This window comes from Lissotriton helveticus, chromosome 1_1 (assembly GCF_964261635.1).
Source record: "Lissotriton helveticus chromosome 1_1, aLisHel1.1, whole genome shotgun sequence".
NCBI classification, from domain to species: domain Eukaryota; kingdom Metazoa; phylum Chordata; class Amphibia; order Caudata; family Salamandridae; genus Lissotriton; species Lissotriton helveticus.
In genome coordinates, this window is record NC_136057.1 from 701,323,310 (window position 1) to 701,342,209 (window position 18,900).

At 43.2% G+C, this 18,900-nt stretch overlaps 1 protein-coding gene across 1 annotated transcript in view; it reads left to right on the forward strand.

Moving 5' to 3' along the window:
* Positions 1 to 18,900, forward strand: part of PPFIA2 (PPFI scaffold protein A2) — a 2,034,471-nt gene that overhangs the window by 1,819,751 nt on the left and 195,820 nt on the right. The window contains exon 22 of the mRNA XM_078674230.1: positions 10,380 to 10,461. Within this exon, the coding sequence (XP_078530356.1) occupies positions 10,380 to 10,461 (82 nt within the window). The remainder of the gene's footprint in view (positions 1 to 10,379; positions 10,462 to 18,900) is intronic.

Below are 18,900 nucleotides of genomic sequence, written 5' to 3' on the forward strand. Positions count from 1 at the left end.
GTTTCCGTGAGGAACAATAGGTCAAACTTTCTCTCCGTAAGCAGCTCGAATATGTCGAGTCTATGCTTACGCAATGATCTCACGTTGAGGAGACCGCGTGATAACGCGGTTTGCTCCCCAGTACCTTGCAGCACGGTGATGAAACGAAACCGACAATGAGCACATTCCGCATCTTTACTTGACATGCCATGCCTACATGGATAGGGAGTATCCGAACGTAGGCTGAGGAGCTGCTCCCTGTCCCAATAGATCTTACCAGTAGGAACAGGGCCTCCCGCCCCGGGCCGCAGTCGGCCACGGACGGGCGCAGACGGGCTCGACTTTGGCAACACTTCGGCGCGCCTTCGTCGCGCCCGCTGCGCTTCCGGGGGTACATCCGCCTTTTGTATCCCTCAGCCCGTCAGCCTCCCAGCCACTAGACCGCTAACTGGCCCCTCGCGCAGCGGAAGTGACTGCCTCTCACCTCCACGCCCTCCGCTCAATGGTGCTAGCCACCCTGTCGGAACGAGGCGTGGAGGAAGGATGGACAAGACAGCCGCCCGAGTGCGTCAGGTGAGTCTGGGGAGTGCGAGGGGGGTGGAAGCCTCAGCCGCTAAGGGTATGGGCTTACCAGAGTGTCCTGAACAAATGCCCTGCAAAAGTAAAAATATTTAAAATAGATACTGCGATATCCGATGTTTAAACCAGATAGCACACAAACAGCAATTTAAAATGTCAGCGCGCTGGCGCCACGCAAGCAGCTATGAGCCCTGCCACTGCCCACTCACCACCACGCGGGCCGGAACTCCATTGCCTTTTGTATCCCTCAGCCCGTCAGCCTCCCAGCCACTAGACCGCTAACCGGCCCCTCGCGCAGCGGACGTGACTGCCTCTCACCTCCACGCCCTCCGCTCAACGGTGCTAGCCACCCTGTCGGAACGAGGCGTGGAGGAAGGATGGACAAGACAGCCGCCCCGAGTGCGTCAGGTGAGTCTGGGGAGTGCGAGGGGGGGTGGAAGCCTCAGCCGCTAAGGGTATGGGCCCACCAGAGTGTCCTGAACAAATGCCCTGCAAAAGTAAAAATATTTAAAATAGATACTGCGATATCCGATTTTTAAACCAGATAGCACACAAACAGCAATTTAAAATGTCAGCGCGCTGGCGCCACGCAGGCAGCTATGAGCCCTGCCACTGCCCACTCACCACCTCAACTAGATCACTTTATAGGGTCGTCCGAACTCAACGCCCTGGTCCAAACCATCGATATTGTCCCGGCAGCTTTGTCTGATCATGATACCGTGATAGTGACTCTTGACATACGCCCCCTACACAGATCAAAGGGGAGGTGGCGACTCCGGGAATCCCTACTACAAAGACCGGACATCTCACAACAGGTGCATAAATGCATTACTGACTATTTGACGATTAATGATTCCACTGACGCACCTTTGACTGCACTGTGAGGAGCTTTTAAAGCAGTGATAAGATGGGAATTAATAGCTATCTCCGCAGCTGACAATAGGATCCGCAAAGAGAAGAGAGAGGAGTTAGTGGTTAAAGTGGCTGAGCTTGAGAGGGTACACAGCCAGACCGGGGCCCCACGTATGTGGCGGCAGCTGAAAGCGGCCAGGGTGCAGCTGGCTAGCCTTGACCTTGATAGAGCGGAGCACACTGACTTACAGCTTAAGCACTCCTACTATATAGGGGGAGATAAAACGGGGAGGCTCCTTGAGAGCAAATTTCAGGCCCGGACTCAGTGCTCAAAAGTTGCGGCCCTTCACGCCTCAACCGGTGAACGGGTCGAAAGCGATGAGCAGATCGCAGAAGCCCTCCGCGCCTTCTATGCAACTCTTTAAAGTATGGATTCAACCATTGACGGCGGAGGTGAGGCTTATCTTAGCCAAGCGGCGATAACAGCTATCAATGCGTCTGGCACTGCAGCGTTAGATGCTCCAATTAGAGTGGAGGAGGTAATCAGCGCGATTTCCCGCCTCAAACCCCTAAAATCACCGGGCCAGATGGCTTCTCAACCGGTTTTTACAAAACTCCTAGCCCCAATTTTAACTCTCCTTTTCAACTCCTTTCAGGGCCCCGGTTCTATCCCAGTGGATATGCTTGAAGCTGACATAGTCGTCATTCCCAAGCCCAGCAAAGATCCCACTCAATGCGAAGCATACCCTCCAATCTCCCTACTCAATCTTGACCTGAAGCTATTTACAGGTGTCTTAGTAGCCAGACTGGGCCCCCGCTTGCCTGGCATTATTGAACCCGACCAATTGGGTTTCATACCCAACATGCAAAGCAGTGACAACACCAAACGGTTAATGCCATCATATGGGATTGGACGCTCTATTACTTTCATTCAACGCTGAGAAAGCGTTCGACAGAGCGGATTGGGGCTTTCTCAATACAACATTAACGCACTTTGGCATAGGGAACCGTTTCCGTGCCTAGGTCGCGAGCTGCTATGACCAACCCAGAGCGACAATCCGCGTCAAAGGAATCAGTTCACAGCCGTTTGACATCCGACGGGGCACAAGACTGGGGTGTCCTCTCTCACCCCTGCTCTTCTCGCTCTACATCGAGCCCCTAGCACAACGGATTGAAGACAACTCCAACATCTCTGGTATCCCCTTTGGGGGGGAGCGGCATACCATCAGCTTTTATGCGGACGAAACCTTAGTGACTCTTGACACGCCCCGAAGTTATGTCCCAGCTTTCTTACAGGAACTGACTGACTTTGGCAAAGTCTCAGGCTTTAAAGTCAACATAGGGAAATCAATGCTTTTGTCTCTGGGCCTCAATGAGAACGCCCCTGAGAGCAAATTTTTAGGGCTTGGGGATTTGCGATCCCACACTGAGATCCCATATTTGGGGATAACTCTGACTCCTTCCACAGACCAAACAATCGCACGCAATTATTCTAATCTCATTTCCCAAATAACACAAGATCTTCGCCGGTGGCAGACACACCCCCTGTCGCTGTTAGGCCGCGTTGCAGCGGTTAAAATGTCCATATTGCCTAAAATACTATATATATATTTCAGACGATACCAGTAGGACCCCCCATGCGCTATATCCACTCACTGCAAAAAGAGATTCAACATTTTATCTGGGCCGGGAAACGTCTGAGGTTATGTTATGTTATGTTATGTTATGTTAAGGGGAGCTTTTAGAGCGCTCTGTCACCGTGGGTTTCCTGGCGCTGGTCTGACACTGAGAAAGGAAAGGGAGTTAACCAGAATGTGGAAAAAGGAAAGTTTTTAGAGATTTACGGAATTGGGTAAGCGAGTCAGAAAATTTGAGTGGGGAGGGAAGAGAATTCCAGAATGTGGGGGCAAGGAGAGAAAATCTCCGTCCACCCATTCTGCATAGTTTAAAAGAAGGAACGACCAGAAGGCGAAGGGTAGAGGATCTAAGATTACGTGAGGGGCAATAAGGACTGATGAGGGATTTCAGGAAGGCAGGACAGGTGCCGGTAAGAGATTTGAAGGTGAGGCAGCCGATCTTAAAGGCTGCCCTCGAAGAAATAGGAAGCCAGTGAAGTTTAGTGAGAAAAGGTTTGGCAGATTGCCATTTCGGGATCCCGCAGGCAAGTCTCGCCGCTTGGTTCTGGATGATCTGAAGTCTAGAAATGAGAGTCTTGGGCAGATCGTGGTAGAGTGAATTCGAGAAGTCCAAGCGAGAGAGGACAAGTGCCATGATGACTACAATCAGGGCTTCGGGCGTCAGGAGGTAAGCCACCTTTCTAATCCTGCGCAGTTGGTACATGCAGGAGGAGACCACCGACCCGATTTGGGGTTTAAGAGATAGTTCGGAGTCAATGATGACCCCGAGACTCTTTACTGAGGCCACAGGGGTGGGAGGAGGGCCGAGGTCTACCGGCCAGAAGTGCGGGCCCCAGTGGGTAGAGCTCTTACCGGGGAGAAGGAGCTCCGTCTTCCCGGGGTTTAATTTAAGCTGGTTCTGACTCATCCACTGGAGGATGTGGGTCATAGCCGCCTGGAAGTTAGAAATAGCAGAAGAAGAGTCAAGAGGAAAGATGAGTTGCAGGTCGTCGGCGTAATTAAATACGGTGACGTCCCACTGCCTCAGGGAAAAGAGAAGAGGTTGAAGATACAAATTAAAGAGAAGGGGAGATAAAGAAGAGCCCTGAGGGACCCCGCAAAGTGAGCGCTCCCTAGGTGCCCTGAAAGTACCCAGGCTAAGAGTCTGAGACCTCCCAGTCAGGAAGGATTTGACCCAGGTCAGCGCCAGGCTACGGTTACGTAGAGATTTGGCCTATCGACCACCGGACGGGTTGGGGATCCCCAACCTACTGAGCTACTATAGAGCGACACCACTGTGCTACCTCGTATAATGGAGTAGACCTGAGTCAGAAAAAAGATGATTAAATCAATGGGGTAACACCCACAAAATCAAAGGACCTGGGTATCAATGATATACAAAAACAATGGCCCTAGACTATTAATTAAATTGACTTAATCCACAGATTAATTTATAGCTTAGAAATGCGATTCAATCTGCATTTAAGAAATCAAGCTACATGGGAGAAGAAGGTTATTGGAAAGGCAATGAACACCAAACCTACATTTCAAAATTTGTATTTATCAAAAAAAACAAGATGACACAATTATTTACATTATCATCAACAATTCAAATAGACGGCGCAAGAGCTGAAGGAATTAAAGTCAAGGTGAAAAGGGGTGCTCGAGTGGAGAAGAAAGGAGAAAAATTAGAGCATAGATTCAATTATTTACAAAAAACAACAATCAAGCGGTGTTATTTCCACTGGTTAAATAGGCCTGTCCAAAATGGTTTTCTAAAGGGGAGAAAGGGGGGACTATGAAGGGTACAGGCACAAAAACTAAAAAAGTCGACGTTTCGACCCTCGTGCTCTAGGGAATTTTGCTTCCTCGGCTGCGGGTCTTCCTCAGGACTTGGGGGGGGGGGGTGTTGGGAAGAGCAGGGGGGGGGGCTGGCCGTGATCGCACTCGTTGTGGTAATTTGTATAGGGGTTTGGTGGGTACATTACCAACACAGCTGGAGTCGCACCTAACCAGCTGTGTTGGTAATGTACCCACCAAACCCCTATACAAATTACCACTATGGAAAAGAACCAATTTTAAATCCTACCTCATTTCTACACTCCAGGTGGCTGATCCAGACAACGAGTGCGATCACGGCCAGCCCCCCCCCTGCTCTTCCCAACACCCCCCCCCCCCCAAGTCCTGAGGAAGACCCGCAGCCGAGGAAGCAAAATTCCCTAGAATTGTGCAAGAGCACCCCTCTCGCAAAGATACTGAATTATCCTTGAGCATCCACAAGTCCTTCACAGACCTCAAAAACCTCCTGCACCTCGCCGAGCTCACTTTCTCATATATCAGGCTTTCATAGAACTCTACCCCCCCATTTCCTGAGACACCTGTGCCCTCACAGGCAGACCTGCTACCTCGCAGAGGAAGAAGTACAGGCCCTCCTCCTAACCTCCAAACCTACCCCTGCTACGACTAGCCCTCTGGAACTCTTGGAGTACGAAATTGCAGACCTCCTCGTTAGCTATGAATCCTCATGCTCCTCTGATCCGATGACAGAACAACCTATACGCTCGGTTGCATTCAATCCCTAAAGATCAGCTACTCTCCACCACAGAGGGTTAGTCAACAGTAATCTAGCGCTAGTCCCAACCTCCGCCCCTAGTCACGACATGCATACCGTCCCCCCTTTATCCGGTCTCCTTATCAACTGCCACTCTGCGGTAAAGCATGCCGCTGATGTCGCCAATCTCATCCTGAACACGGAAGTAGTGTTCCTGACGGAATCCTGGCTTAATTAATCCTCTTCGCTCTGCCTAGACCTTCTAGTCCCGCCCAACCATCACATCGTAAGGCTGGACAGGCAATCACAAAAAAAAGGGGGTGGCATTGCCTGCATCTTCCGCTCCAACCTTCTTATCACTGAACATCTAGCCGAACCTACTGATTCCTGCAAATATCTTGCCCTCTCCGTCTGCAACAACACCACCCGTCGGTGCAGACTGCACATCTTTAACCACCCCCCAGGCAAGAATGACACTTTCCCAGACTACCTCATGGAAATTATCACAGCCAATGCCTCCCATAACTCCAATTACATTTTCCTTGGCGATTTCAACTTGCACTGGAACGACCCCAAGGACCCGCAGGTAAACGTCATCAGAGACTTCTTGGCCGACCAAGCCCTTACCCAAGCCTGCTCCCTCCCTACTCACTCGAAAGGTGCCATTCTAGACTTGTTCATCTCCAAGGAATCTGCGGTCAAACTCACCTCCATAGATCCTTACGACTGGTCTGACCACCACGCTATCACCTTCTATCTGCCTGGCACTCACAAGTCATGGACTGCGCAAACGGTGATCCCCAAAAGATGGATCAGAGACACCAAGAACCTTGACCACGAGAAACTGGCTGCCCGCTGTGCATCTGACCTCCCCCCCATATCACCATGGTCGACAACCTCACTGAACATTATTCCACAACGATATCCAATATAATCGATGACCTTGCTCCGCTAAAACTGAAAAGACCACAGATCAAAACAGGAACCCCTGGTTCAACGGATCCCTTAACAATGAGAGGAGGTCCCTTCGGCAAACAGAACGGAGGTGGAAAAAGCACCCTTCCGCAGACCATCTTAAACTTCTCCGTCAGGCCAGAAAAGCCTATAACAAAAAAATCATCAACTCTAAAAAAGAATTCTTCAGAACAGAACTGGATAACGCTAAGAATAGACCTTGAGTGCTTGAACCTGTCTTTGCTAATTGATAAATATACCATGACAAGAAAGGTTATTTAACACCTACACTTTATGCATTTAAGCAGCACATTTGACTGTGCTAATCACAAGTTGTGGTTCTTTTATGCTATCTTTGGGTGCTAAGGAACCAATTGATTGTTGTTAGAGAGTTGCATTTCATAGTTGCCAATATTGAGTGTGGGTCACATGTGAAATGCTCTGATTCTTTTAAGATCGAAACAGGCATCTGTCAAGGGTGTGTGTTGACACTTTTTTATTTTGCTCTTCAATAATGACATAGAAACAATTTGGTGGCTAGTGGTTGTGATATGCAGTAATCGGGTGATCCACCCATACCTGTACTATTGTTCATCGATGATGCTGTAGTCATGGCCAGATAAACCAGTGTGCTCCAAAAACCACTGGACTCTTTTTTTTCTCTTTCATGGATCAACTAGACCTAAATAAAAACCTGCCCAAAACATTTGTTATAGTTTGTAGATCTAGGATCAAAATAACCAGAACACATACGATCCATGATGTTGAGAATAATAAGCTCCAGAAATACTTGTATCTTTCCCGCTCGATTGTGTATGTAACTGGCATAATTTGCTTAATGAGTGCACCACAATGTTGAGAGTAAAAAAGAACTATCACATGTCCTGTTTTACAAATGCCTTTAACACAATAAAATGTGAAAGATAGGTTATCACTATTTCATATGTATACTAGTCGCTAGCCACTCTAAGTATAAATATCCAAGATGTTGGACATAAAATGTAACCAAGGTGGAACGTAGCTGCCTATGATGACGCATGCCATCAAAGTGTGTATGTCGCTTTTACACCCAATATCTCTACATCTAGCTGTATAAAGGAGTGATTGGGAACTCCATTTCCAAATATCTCACTTTTGGAAGGATTGAACAGCAGTGAATCGGAAATCAAGAAAAACTCGATCCTCATGTCCTGGCCATGGAGGTTGAAATAGAAAGAGCACTGCTTGTCTCTTGAATGGAGTAGTCACAAAGGATGTAATAAGACATGGTAGCCAAGGAGATCCTGCAGCACCTTTATTCCATTCAGATTCTAAAATGGCAAGAGAGTTCCCGGACGGGTTCTGCGGCGATGCTCCAGTCTCCTGCAATAAGTCTGGCATGCCCAAAGTGTACACATAGGGTAGACAAGAGTCTATCAAGCTCTGATGTCTTTCGGTCTTCGTAGTGGCCTTACTGGTAGGTATTTCTTGCAGATGACTGGTTTCATGAGGGAAATCCGCAGTTATTGATAGTCTGCATTCATTGTGATGAAAGGAGCCATGTTTCCTAAATAGTTGCAATATTGTGTTGTAGCAAGCAAGCTATTAGGAAAGATTCAAACTTAAAGGAAACCTAGATTTTGAACCTTCTGCTTAACCTCTGAGGGTGTAAGATTTCTCCATGACCTTACCGATATCAAATAAGTGTGATGGGTACATAGGAAAAGAATCATTTAATGTATTGGTTACCTCAGGTTCTGAAATAAAGACATTTTTTAAAGATAGTATTTGGTAATTCTTTTCCACTCTCACGGACCTGTATAGTAAATATTGAAGTGAAAGTGAAGAACTAAAATCAACCCGTGTTTCATGACTTTACAAATAATAATGTTGCTTCAACAGGGCAAAATGTTGAACAATTACAGGCATCTAGTTTAGAATGTCATGGTTTTTAGTGGTATACTGCAGCGTTACGGTCACTTGGAGCTCATCCATACTTAGCTTATCATGCCATAAGGTAGTACAACATTCCATACTACTGCAAGAGAACAAGCCCTTAAAGAAGGTAGTTTAGACCATCTTCAGCAGAACTGCTTCAAGAAGCAATAATGCTACATAGTGCCAGGCTCTACACTGCCCCCGTTACATATTGTCATTCATTATTGATGAAAAAATAAGGATTGGCATATTCACTTTTATTCGCTTTAGTGAGGATATCAAGGAGTTTATGTCCTCCTCACTCTATAACTAGAGCCTGTACCATATGAATTCCCTTTTATATACTGACTTCAAGCTGCAAGGGTAGGGATTTGCTTGCAAACTAATGTGTATTTTTTATAGTGTTAGTGACGCACAGTGTGCCATGACGTCACTCAGACTTAAAGTGAAAGCAGGAGCAGCCTAAGACACCCAGCTGCTTTTATCCCCCTGAGCACTAAGCACTCCATAGTGGAACCCGGCTTAAGGACTGCCATATGAGGATGGTTCCGGAGAAGGGATCCACTCACTAGCCACAAGGGATGGCTTTAAAGTGGGGGATCGACCCTCCAGACATGGCCCAGTGCTCTCCCCCTAAACTAGGGCATTTCTGTCTTTCTGCCCCCCTTTGAAGGGCAATTGAGGTTTTTTCCTCTGCTGCCCCACTGGGGAGCAGAGAGCCAACTAAACACTAGGGTTATGTTTTTTAAGATGACCGTTGACCATTCGTGGCATTAGGCAGGACCTGTGACCCTCAAAAAGGTCAAACAGTCTTTCTGCTCCTCTAGGGGGGCAGAAAACCAATTAGCCACCAGGGTTATTTATCTTCTAAAAATAAAATGGGGTTAGGCTGTACCATCACTCTTAACTTGCAGACACTTCATCTGTTCTCCGTGGGGGCAGATTGGGTGAAGTGCCCTTTATCTGCCCTCACCAGGGGTTCACAAAGCACATTAGACATTAGGAATAGATTTTTTATTTTTTTTAAAGAATATGATTGAGGTCGGGGCATCCGGACATGGGGTCACATTCCCTACCCTTGCCCCATATAGTTCTCATACCCCCTTGAGGAGGGCAGGTTGGAGGGATTTCCCGAATCTGCCCTCTGTGGAACATGGGGAGAGGGGTAGAAAGCCTACTAGGCCTGTGGGACTAGGTGATTGAATTTCTAAAAAAAAAGAAATGGGTGGGTGCTAGCCCGTCCTGGCATGAGGCGACATACCCCGAGTCATCTGTGTTACTGTATATATTTCTTGGGCAGGGAGTGGGAGTGTAGAAAGGTGTTGTCATTTCCAAAAACTGTAATTGTTTATTTTGTGACTTACTATATAGGTTACCTAGTTCATAAAGTTTCCAGTGTTTCCTGTAATCTAACCAATTGTTGTTCTGGTTCAAATAGTTTATTATAATTATTTAGACGTTTTCTCCAGCCACCACTTGGAGGGAAACCAAACAGTGTTCATTTGCCACACCTATGAAACAAGCTACCTCTGAGACACAAATTGAGCAATTGGTGATGCATGCTGTTACACTACAGTCAATTTAGCAAATTTCGGGGGATTGTTGTCCACTTGGCTAAGCAACCGTTAGGCTTAAATCTTCACGTTAAAATGTAGAACTTAGAACATACTAAAAGTTAGCCTCCGAGCTTTTTATTTTCAGTCTGATACTAAATCTACTCACAAACTGTGGAATCTATGAGCTAATGCTTGTGGATTTACAAAGTTCTATAGAGATTAATGAAGTCAGTCATTTAAACAAATATTTCCACCATATCCTCAATACAGCACACAGAGTAATTGACATGTGAAGTAAGCAATAAATGCTGAGCAAGCATTTGTCTACAAAACATCTTGTGAAGTGTTAATTCTACATTTTTGATGTGTTTTTAGGCATGAACTTTTGGAAGAAGCACGAAGAAAAGGATTGCCCTTTGCTCAATGGGATGGGCCTACTGTTGTTTCCTGGTTGGAGGTATGAATTATACATGTGCCGTGTGGATGTCCTAATACATTTTAAGGTGTGGCACATATGTGCATTTACATTTCACAAACTCAGCTGTGGAAGCTGCAGGTGCGTATTTTTTTAAAATCGTAGAAGAATATTTGACCTTGATACTGTAATGAAATTTCACCTTACACAATTCTTAGTCCATTATCCCTTAAAGTTAACGAAACTTCAATCCTCCAAAATGTCATAGCAATTCTGAGATTACTGTGTATCAGGGTAAGAAATCGCATCACACCTATGTATGAAATCGGGCTATTGGTTGAGGGAGGTGAAAGCTCCATTAGGCACACCCACAATCCTTAGCAGGATGAGCCACAAAAGTCACTTAATTAAATGTGCTTGACCCTCTGGTCGTTTAGCACAAATGGTTAGGAGAAGAAAATGCCAACTTTCTAAAAGTTTTCATATAACAATAACGGGTGTGACTCTAATCAGTAAGGCTGAGTACTCTAAACCAACACAACAACCAAGATGCCAATACTGATAAACAATTCAAAACACTTTGATAATTGGCACACGGACCATCAATCAATGCAACCATAGGAACATTCAATCCAACTCCCTCATTCAATCACCACATTCACCACACACAACAATAGTCCTAAGGGATTATACAATTCAATTCCACAACCTGTAGAATGACCTAACCAACAACCAGAACAAACCAATGGTTAATCCTAATGTTCCTAGTGCACGTTATAAAGTATTTACAATCATTTACATTTAATGAAAATTTGAATTAAATGTGCACAACACGACCAAAATTATTTTGATGACAATTGTTTGGCACAAAGCAATAGACAAGGTCTACGCGTTTCAAACCCCCTAGATGACAGGGTTCTCATCAAGACCAGACACCACTGTAAAAAGAAAAAGAAAAATATTTTTGACCTTTAGCCAATTAAAATTGCCTAGCACTCACACTTGTTAGTCCCCTCAGCCACTGCTTACCTATACTAATGAAACCAGAGGGTTGACATTCCAAAAGACTGTTTTGTGTGACTCTAAAGAAAAGAAGGAAAACAAACAAAAGTTTGTCTTGTCTTTCTGTTTTGTTCGAGTAATAAATAGCGCGAGACATAAGGAAATGCCTAATAGCACTTACTTGATGTTATCTAGATGATACAATCTATGTCAGACACTGTTGACTTAATGGCTTCCAATTACTCAAATTCTCAACTGGTGTTTGCTGTATTCCTCTCCAAAAAGCTAAATGAACTGAGCGTGGCTTTTACAAACTTAATTCACGCTCTTTCTTGTTTGTTTTCATATTAACAATGTGGGCATACCTCGCACGCCATCCGGTGTTTGTAAGCAGCTGCCGCGTTTAGCTGCGTCTTCTATTTTCTCCAACTGTTGCTGAATAAGTCTGCTCGGCACTGCTGCAACACAATCTTACTGTTAGCAAGCAAGTCTACCTGGTTGAAGTTGAAAGATAATAACCGCTGTAGTTCCCCATGAGGCTTACCGAGTGTATCGCCATAGCTCCAATGATTAGTTCAGCGAGCGTAACGTGCAACGTAGGCGCCCGAGTAAATACGTGCACACAAGCCGGGCCTTCTGGGACTTGTCGTTCAAAACATAAAACTCCTCAATATTCGGGGTATATTTCTCCTTAAATAGAAAATTAACACCTTCTGCAGATTTACTAAATGTGACGATAGAGACGCACGGTCCTAGGATCTGATTTGCATATCTCTTGTGTGTTCTATCTGTATATCAGACGATCAGAACAAACAAACTTCTCACTGGTGGCGTGAATCTACCCTGTCACAGACTTAAATGCATATATCTGCCAGCCGGACCTGTAGGGATCACAAGAGGTGATGGCCTCTGCCCTCTTATTTGTACTTTTACACAACTCCAGATGCCCTGAAATAAAGTGCCAAAATGTAAGGACCATGGGGGATTTTTTACTTTCACCATTGAACCAGACCGGTTCAGTCATTCTACAGGTTGTGGAATTGAATTATATAGGCCCTTAGGACTATTGTTGTGTGTGGTGAATGTGGTGATTGAATGAGGGAGTTGGATTGAATGAGAGAGTTTGATTGCAAGTGGTATGAAAGTGGATCTAAGTATGATGGGTTATCACATTTTCATGCAGTTTTGATATATTATTTTTGTCTATCGTATGTATTAGTATGTTCCCTTTTTGATATATGAAAACAAAAAGATTAATTTGCATTATTGAAATAAAAGCTATTGATGAGCCAATGGTTGCATTGTTTGATGGTCCTTGCGCCAATTATCAAAGTGTTTTGAATTGTTTATCAGTAATGGCATCTTGGTTGTTGTTTTGGTTTAACTTTCTAAAAGTGTCATTTTCAGAATTGACTTCAAATCAGACTCTACTTTTGAAGAGGACTTTAAATTATAATTAATTTGAGTCTAAATATCATATCTCTATCTGCTCCCTATCAAAATGTATCACTTCTTGAAACGTAATAAGGTAACCTCATGTTAGTCAATTTGTGGAGATAAGTCTAACAGTGGTGAAAACCGACTCTAGGAGTTTTTCACTACCTGGACATGTGAAACTTAAACCCATGTGCCCTATATTGTAAATACAAGACACCCTGCCCTATGCACCTTCGGGCCTATCTTGAGGGTGGCTTATATGTATTAACATGGAAGGTTTAGGCTTGAAAAAAGGTTTTCTTTGTCAGGTAAAAATGGCAGTTTAAAACTGCACTACAGGCCACAGTGAAAGGCCAGAGACATGTTTTAAAAACTACTTTAGTAGGTGGTGCAATGAGTGCTGCAGGCCCACTCATACCATTTAATTTATAGGCCCTGGGTACATGTAGTACCATTTACTAGGGACTTACAAGTAAATTAAATGTGCCATATAGGTGTAATCTGTGTCCCTAGGGTTTCTGTTTAAACTAATCTAGTTTGTACAATGCTCAAAGAAAGTGTTTCCAATCTTAAGTGAAAATAAACAACCAATATTCAAACAGTTTTTTGATGTTCATATATTCTGAACAAAATTCTTCGCTTCAAATATTACTCATACAACATTCAAAACATGTTCAAGGAGAATGAAACAGAATGAAATCATATATCCTAATGTTGACTAAATCAAATAAGAACGACCCAGTGCATTTCGGGTTCCGTTGAACCCTTCCTCAGGGGTTAGCTTATGCTTATGTCTTCCTGACTTCAAGTTCCACGGTCTTGGCACTGAAATATGAAACATTGTTTTCTGAATCTGATGATACAGTATTGAAATTCACCATGTAATCAAGTGTAATTATTTAAAATTACATAATTAATTAGAGTTGGCACGTCCGTGGAGTGTTGACAAATTGTGAGCAATTCATGAAAAAAAGGGGGTGGCGTGATTGGTGTTTAGTGCCTGATTCTCATGCATCCGTTTGAAGTTCCCACAAATTAAACCCAGTGCAGAAGGGTGAACTCTGAAATTCAGCCTGTGTATGTGTGAGAACGTGGTAAGAGTTGAGGCAGATGCTCAAAAATTCAACGGCAGAACCAGAGACTAACAATAGTGTTACTCACTGGAAATGAGTCTAGAGTGCTCTGATATCACAAGTGATCGCGTTTCAGTTTGGCTGATTCGTCGAGAAACTGGCGAGAAAAAATTATAAAAAATGCTGATTGTCGCATTCTGAATAATCAAATGGTGCAGTGACCCTATGTTGATTAACATGCCAGCTTACCTAAATCTCTCTAATATCAAATATCCCAATCTTCCTTAGAAGTGGTGGAACGCGGATCTCTTAAGCGGCATGAGTTTAAACTCACTTCCTGGAGTTTGAGACTGTGAATAAATACATACGAGGTTTACAGAATGATGTAAACTAATGATATTTCATCTCCCTAACGGTGCAGTGAATCACGTGTCTTACCCGTGAGTGCCTTCGTCTATGCTCAGTCCACCAGTCTCCCCTAGCGTCAAAATGTACTGCGGGATAATAAATGGAGAATTGCGCTAAGTATAAAAGCATGAAACAATGCTGAGACTACGCTGAACTAACATGTTTCTGCAAGGTAGTTACCTGGTTTATCTCCGTGCTGATGTTTGAAAACGCCGGTTCCTGCCGTGTCTCGACTTCCGGTGTATACATCCGGCGCGAGAAACGACCCACGTTTTAAAGGGAACCTCATCAAAAGTGAATACAACTTTATTAACAACCTAATGTCAATAGTGTGATCAGACTGCCTGTGTGTAAAAGAGTGACCTGAGACAAACGGGATGTTTTGTCTTTATTAGCTGATCTGCATGTATGATACTGTGGTATTTGCGTGCCTTGAAACGCAACTTTTGAACAGGTTTAAGTGTAAAATTGAGTCAGCTATTGTTCACGTGCGGTAAACGATGGTTATACGATATTGAAAGTTCATGTAACAATGTGCTGCAAAAAAAACGTATCCTAGTGTGGTGAAAGGATTTATTAGGGGTAACCTATATTGTGTGAAGGGTGCAAAATTTGAATGGAACAGAAATGGAAAAAGAACAAGACCAATAACGGTTGTGCCAATTCTTTACAAAGTCACTAGAGAACTGCAAATGGTAACTGTGGATCCTTGCTCATACAAATACAAGAAGCTATATTGCATGTTCCTTATGGTTTAAATAAGCAGCATGAGATAACCGTCACATGTCACACAAAATGAATTCAGAGATACAGTTGTACATCTAACTGAATGCCACATTGTCAAAAGTGAAAACCCAGTCTGTTACAAGCTCGAACTTAGAACATCTGGGGTTAGATGGTTAGATTACAAAAAGCATAATAATTCATATTGGTCGTTCAGACCACCCGGACTTATGGTACCCAGATATTTTATCCAAAAAGTTTCTCTTCTAGATAATAGAGTATGGTGCACCTCACAACTAATGGGTTCTATTTTCTGTAAGACTGTGAATCTGAGCTGCGGAATGTTATGTGACGCCTGGAGCCAATGTGCGGCCAGACTGGAAGACGTATGTCGATTGCGTATTGTGCTTTTGTGCTCTATGATTCTCGTCTTCACCTTTCTGGATGTTCTTCCAACGTACGTTAATCCGCAAGGACAGCGGATCGCGTAAATTACTCCTATAGTGTTGCATTCAGCGTTGTGTTTAAGTTAAATGTTTTGTCCTGTTCTTGGATGTGTGAATGTGTTTCCCACTATCACGTTGCCACATTGGCCACAGTTGTAACATTTATTCATACCTTTGTATCTGTGGTGAGTGGGTGGGTGTTTGTTTTTTAATAACTCTCTTACATTTTTTGGTCGTGTGTGTGCAAAAATAGGGATATCTGTGAATAAGTTAACAAAGTCTGGTTCGTTAGCTATGATATTCCATCGTCGTCTGATGATTTCCTTAATCTTAACTGCCTGTTTGGATTGTTTCAAAATGAACACCATGCGTTCATTTGGTGGTTTCTGTTTTTTCTGAAGTAGGGTTGCTCTATCCAATGGTGCTACCTTCGTCAGTGCACGATCTAATACTTCATTCGGATAACTGCGTTGTTTGTATCGCTCTATTTTGTCTTTGATGAGAGATTGTCCCAATGTTATTGGTCCGAGAAGATTCTTTTGATGCGTATTAGTTGTGATGTAAGTAAATGATCTTTCAATGAGACAGAATAGTTGCGCCTGAATACTTTATTCACCAATTTCAAATGCCTCCTGCAGCCCATCCAGGCTTTCATCAGTAGCACGTGAGGTCAACCATGCTTCAGAAAAGACTCTTTATGTCATACCCAATGCATTTCGAGCCGTGCTGGCTCTTCATCAGGGGTCACTGAAAACTATTCTGTCTCTGGGGTGATTAAACATGAAAGAACATGGATAAAATGACTGGTAAAAAGTTGGTACACAGTGATAAAAAAAATATTGAACTTTTGGAGGAAGTGGTTCACTATGAGGGATTGTCCCCTATTCCGCAGTGTGTCAGTCTAGTGCGCGAATGATGTGCTCGCTTTTGGAGTATTTTGAAATAGCTGGGACTTGGGACGGTTCCCAGCAGCTGTTTGCATGCATCACAACAACAAATATTCATGGATGATTTAATGTATTAATAAGGGAAGGAGTGCACTCTTACACATATACTTTTTGCACTTTCTAAAAGTGCCATTTTCAAACAAAGAATGTAAAAACGACCTTCATCAAAAGGTACGTTAATAAATTCTGAGTTCAGAGAGCCTAAACTTCATGTTCCAGTCTTGTCCCTATGGAAAGCTACACATGTAAAAATGTTATAGTGCAACCCCATTGATAAGCCTATGGGACAGACAGCCTTTCAATAGTGAAAAAATAAATATACAGTATTTCCCTATCAGGACTTGTCACACACACCAGTACATGTCCTACCTTTCACATACACTGCACCCTGCCCATGGGGGTACATGGGGCCTATCTTAGGGGTGCCTTACATGTAAGGAAAGGGAACGTTTGGGCCTGGCAAGTGGGTGCATTTGCCAGGGCAACATGGTAATTTACAACTGCGTGAGCAGACACTACAGTGGTAGGTCTAAGACACATTTACAGGGCTACTGATGTGGGTGGCATGCCTACTAGTAGCAATTGATTTACAGGCCCTGACGCACACTGTGCACTTCACTAGGAACTTACCAGTAAATCAAATAGGGCAATCAGAGATAACCAATCATATCACAATTTATAAAAAGAGCATATGCACTTTAGCACTGATCAGCAATGATAAAGTGCCCAGAATCCTACAGTCAATGAAAATAGGGTCGGAAAAATAGAAGAGAAAAGCAAAAAAGTTTGGGGATAAACCGGCAAAAAGGGCCAGGTCTAACAGTGTAAGCAAATTTTGCCATGTTTTAGTGAGAGCGCACTATCACTGGTTAGCACTGGTAAAGAGTGTCATAAAGCCAACAAAAACTAACCCAGCAAGCAGGAGGAGTGAAGGCAAAAAGTTTGAGGAATACCACGCCAAGGATGTCAACTAACAACCAGGTATACATTTACATGCTTTAGAATCCTTAATCTCACAGTATTTGGCAACAGTTGGAGATTAGTGTTAATCTAGGCTGAAAAAATGGTGATGAAATTCTGCTACCCCAGAAAAGTTATGCTATGGTTCATTGAAATAGACAAGACTGAACAAACATATGGTCAGTAAAATTATATGTAAAAACCTTACAAGGCCATGGCTATCAGTACTCTTGATAAGTGTTGATACACATTGCAATATGAGTATTTTTTTAAATGTCAAAGTAATGTACGCAACTTAATGCACCTTTTGATTTTTTTGGTTAATTATAATTAAATCTTGACATTCTGCATGACAGTATAATGATACAATAATCATAGCCATCCATACCGTATCATCTAATCAGCATTTTAGTTCCTAAAATATAAATTCTTGAACTCAGAGAGGGGAAAGGATCCCAATTATTTTAGTTCCACGATTAATAGTGTATTCTATCAAAGACAAAATAGTCCTAAGTACATATTAATTGCCATAACCATGGGTAAGGTCTTCTGTTGAATCACAGTATATTAATGCATAAAGAAGAAATGAAGAAACAATCATTTCTACCACACAGAGGAAACAGACTGCCTTTTGCAATTCTTTATTTTATTACAACTTCAGAAACAAAAAAACGTGCACTGGTATATTTTATAACCATGTTCTTCTTTCCAGTCTGATTTTTTGTTGTACCTTTCTGATATTTGATCACATTAGCTTATAGGTTTATATTTGGAGAATATAATGTGTGACCTCACAGTAGCTACAGGTTTAACATAAAGACAACCTTACCTCTGCGTGCATCACGTGTGCTGTATCTCTCTAGTGTGGCTTACATTTCTGAGCATGTCTATAGTTTGCTAAGTGTTCTTTGCAGGCCTTGTTTGATATGTAAAGAATTACTCCATAATGTATCTATTTTTACTTTTGGGATAATATACTTACAGTCTCAAAAATATATAAACACACATATGTACTCATTTTGAACAAGGTCAATGTATGAACACACAAGAAGAAAACAATTTAGCAAAAAGCCACAGACTAACAAAAAAGACATTATACAAAATACTTGTCAAAATCAACTAAGGAATGTGTGAGATACACAATGACAGACAACAAAAATTACACCCTTGGTACTGACATGTATTTAAAAAAACTTTTCAAATGGGGAGACACCAACTGTGTTCCAAAATAGGTATAGTAAAGTCCTGTGCCAAAGTTTTCATACATTAAGCTTGACACAACAAGGTATGGATAGAAAGATATCAGAGTGGAAAGAGAAGACGGAGATGAGTTTGGTCATACACCGAACAAGAAGTGCCCAGACCAGTTAAGCACAGACTACACCCAGATCAAGAACCATAGCTTACCCCTAGCCGGAAGTGTCAGGTAGCCGATCACGAGAAATGTCTGTTACAATTCTTCAATTCTTCTAATGGTATTCAAAT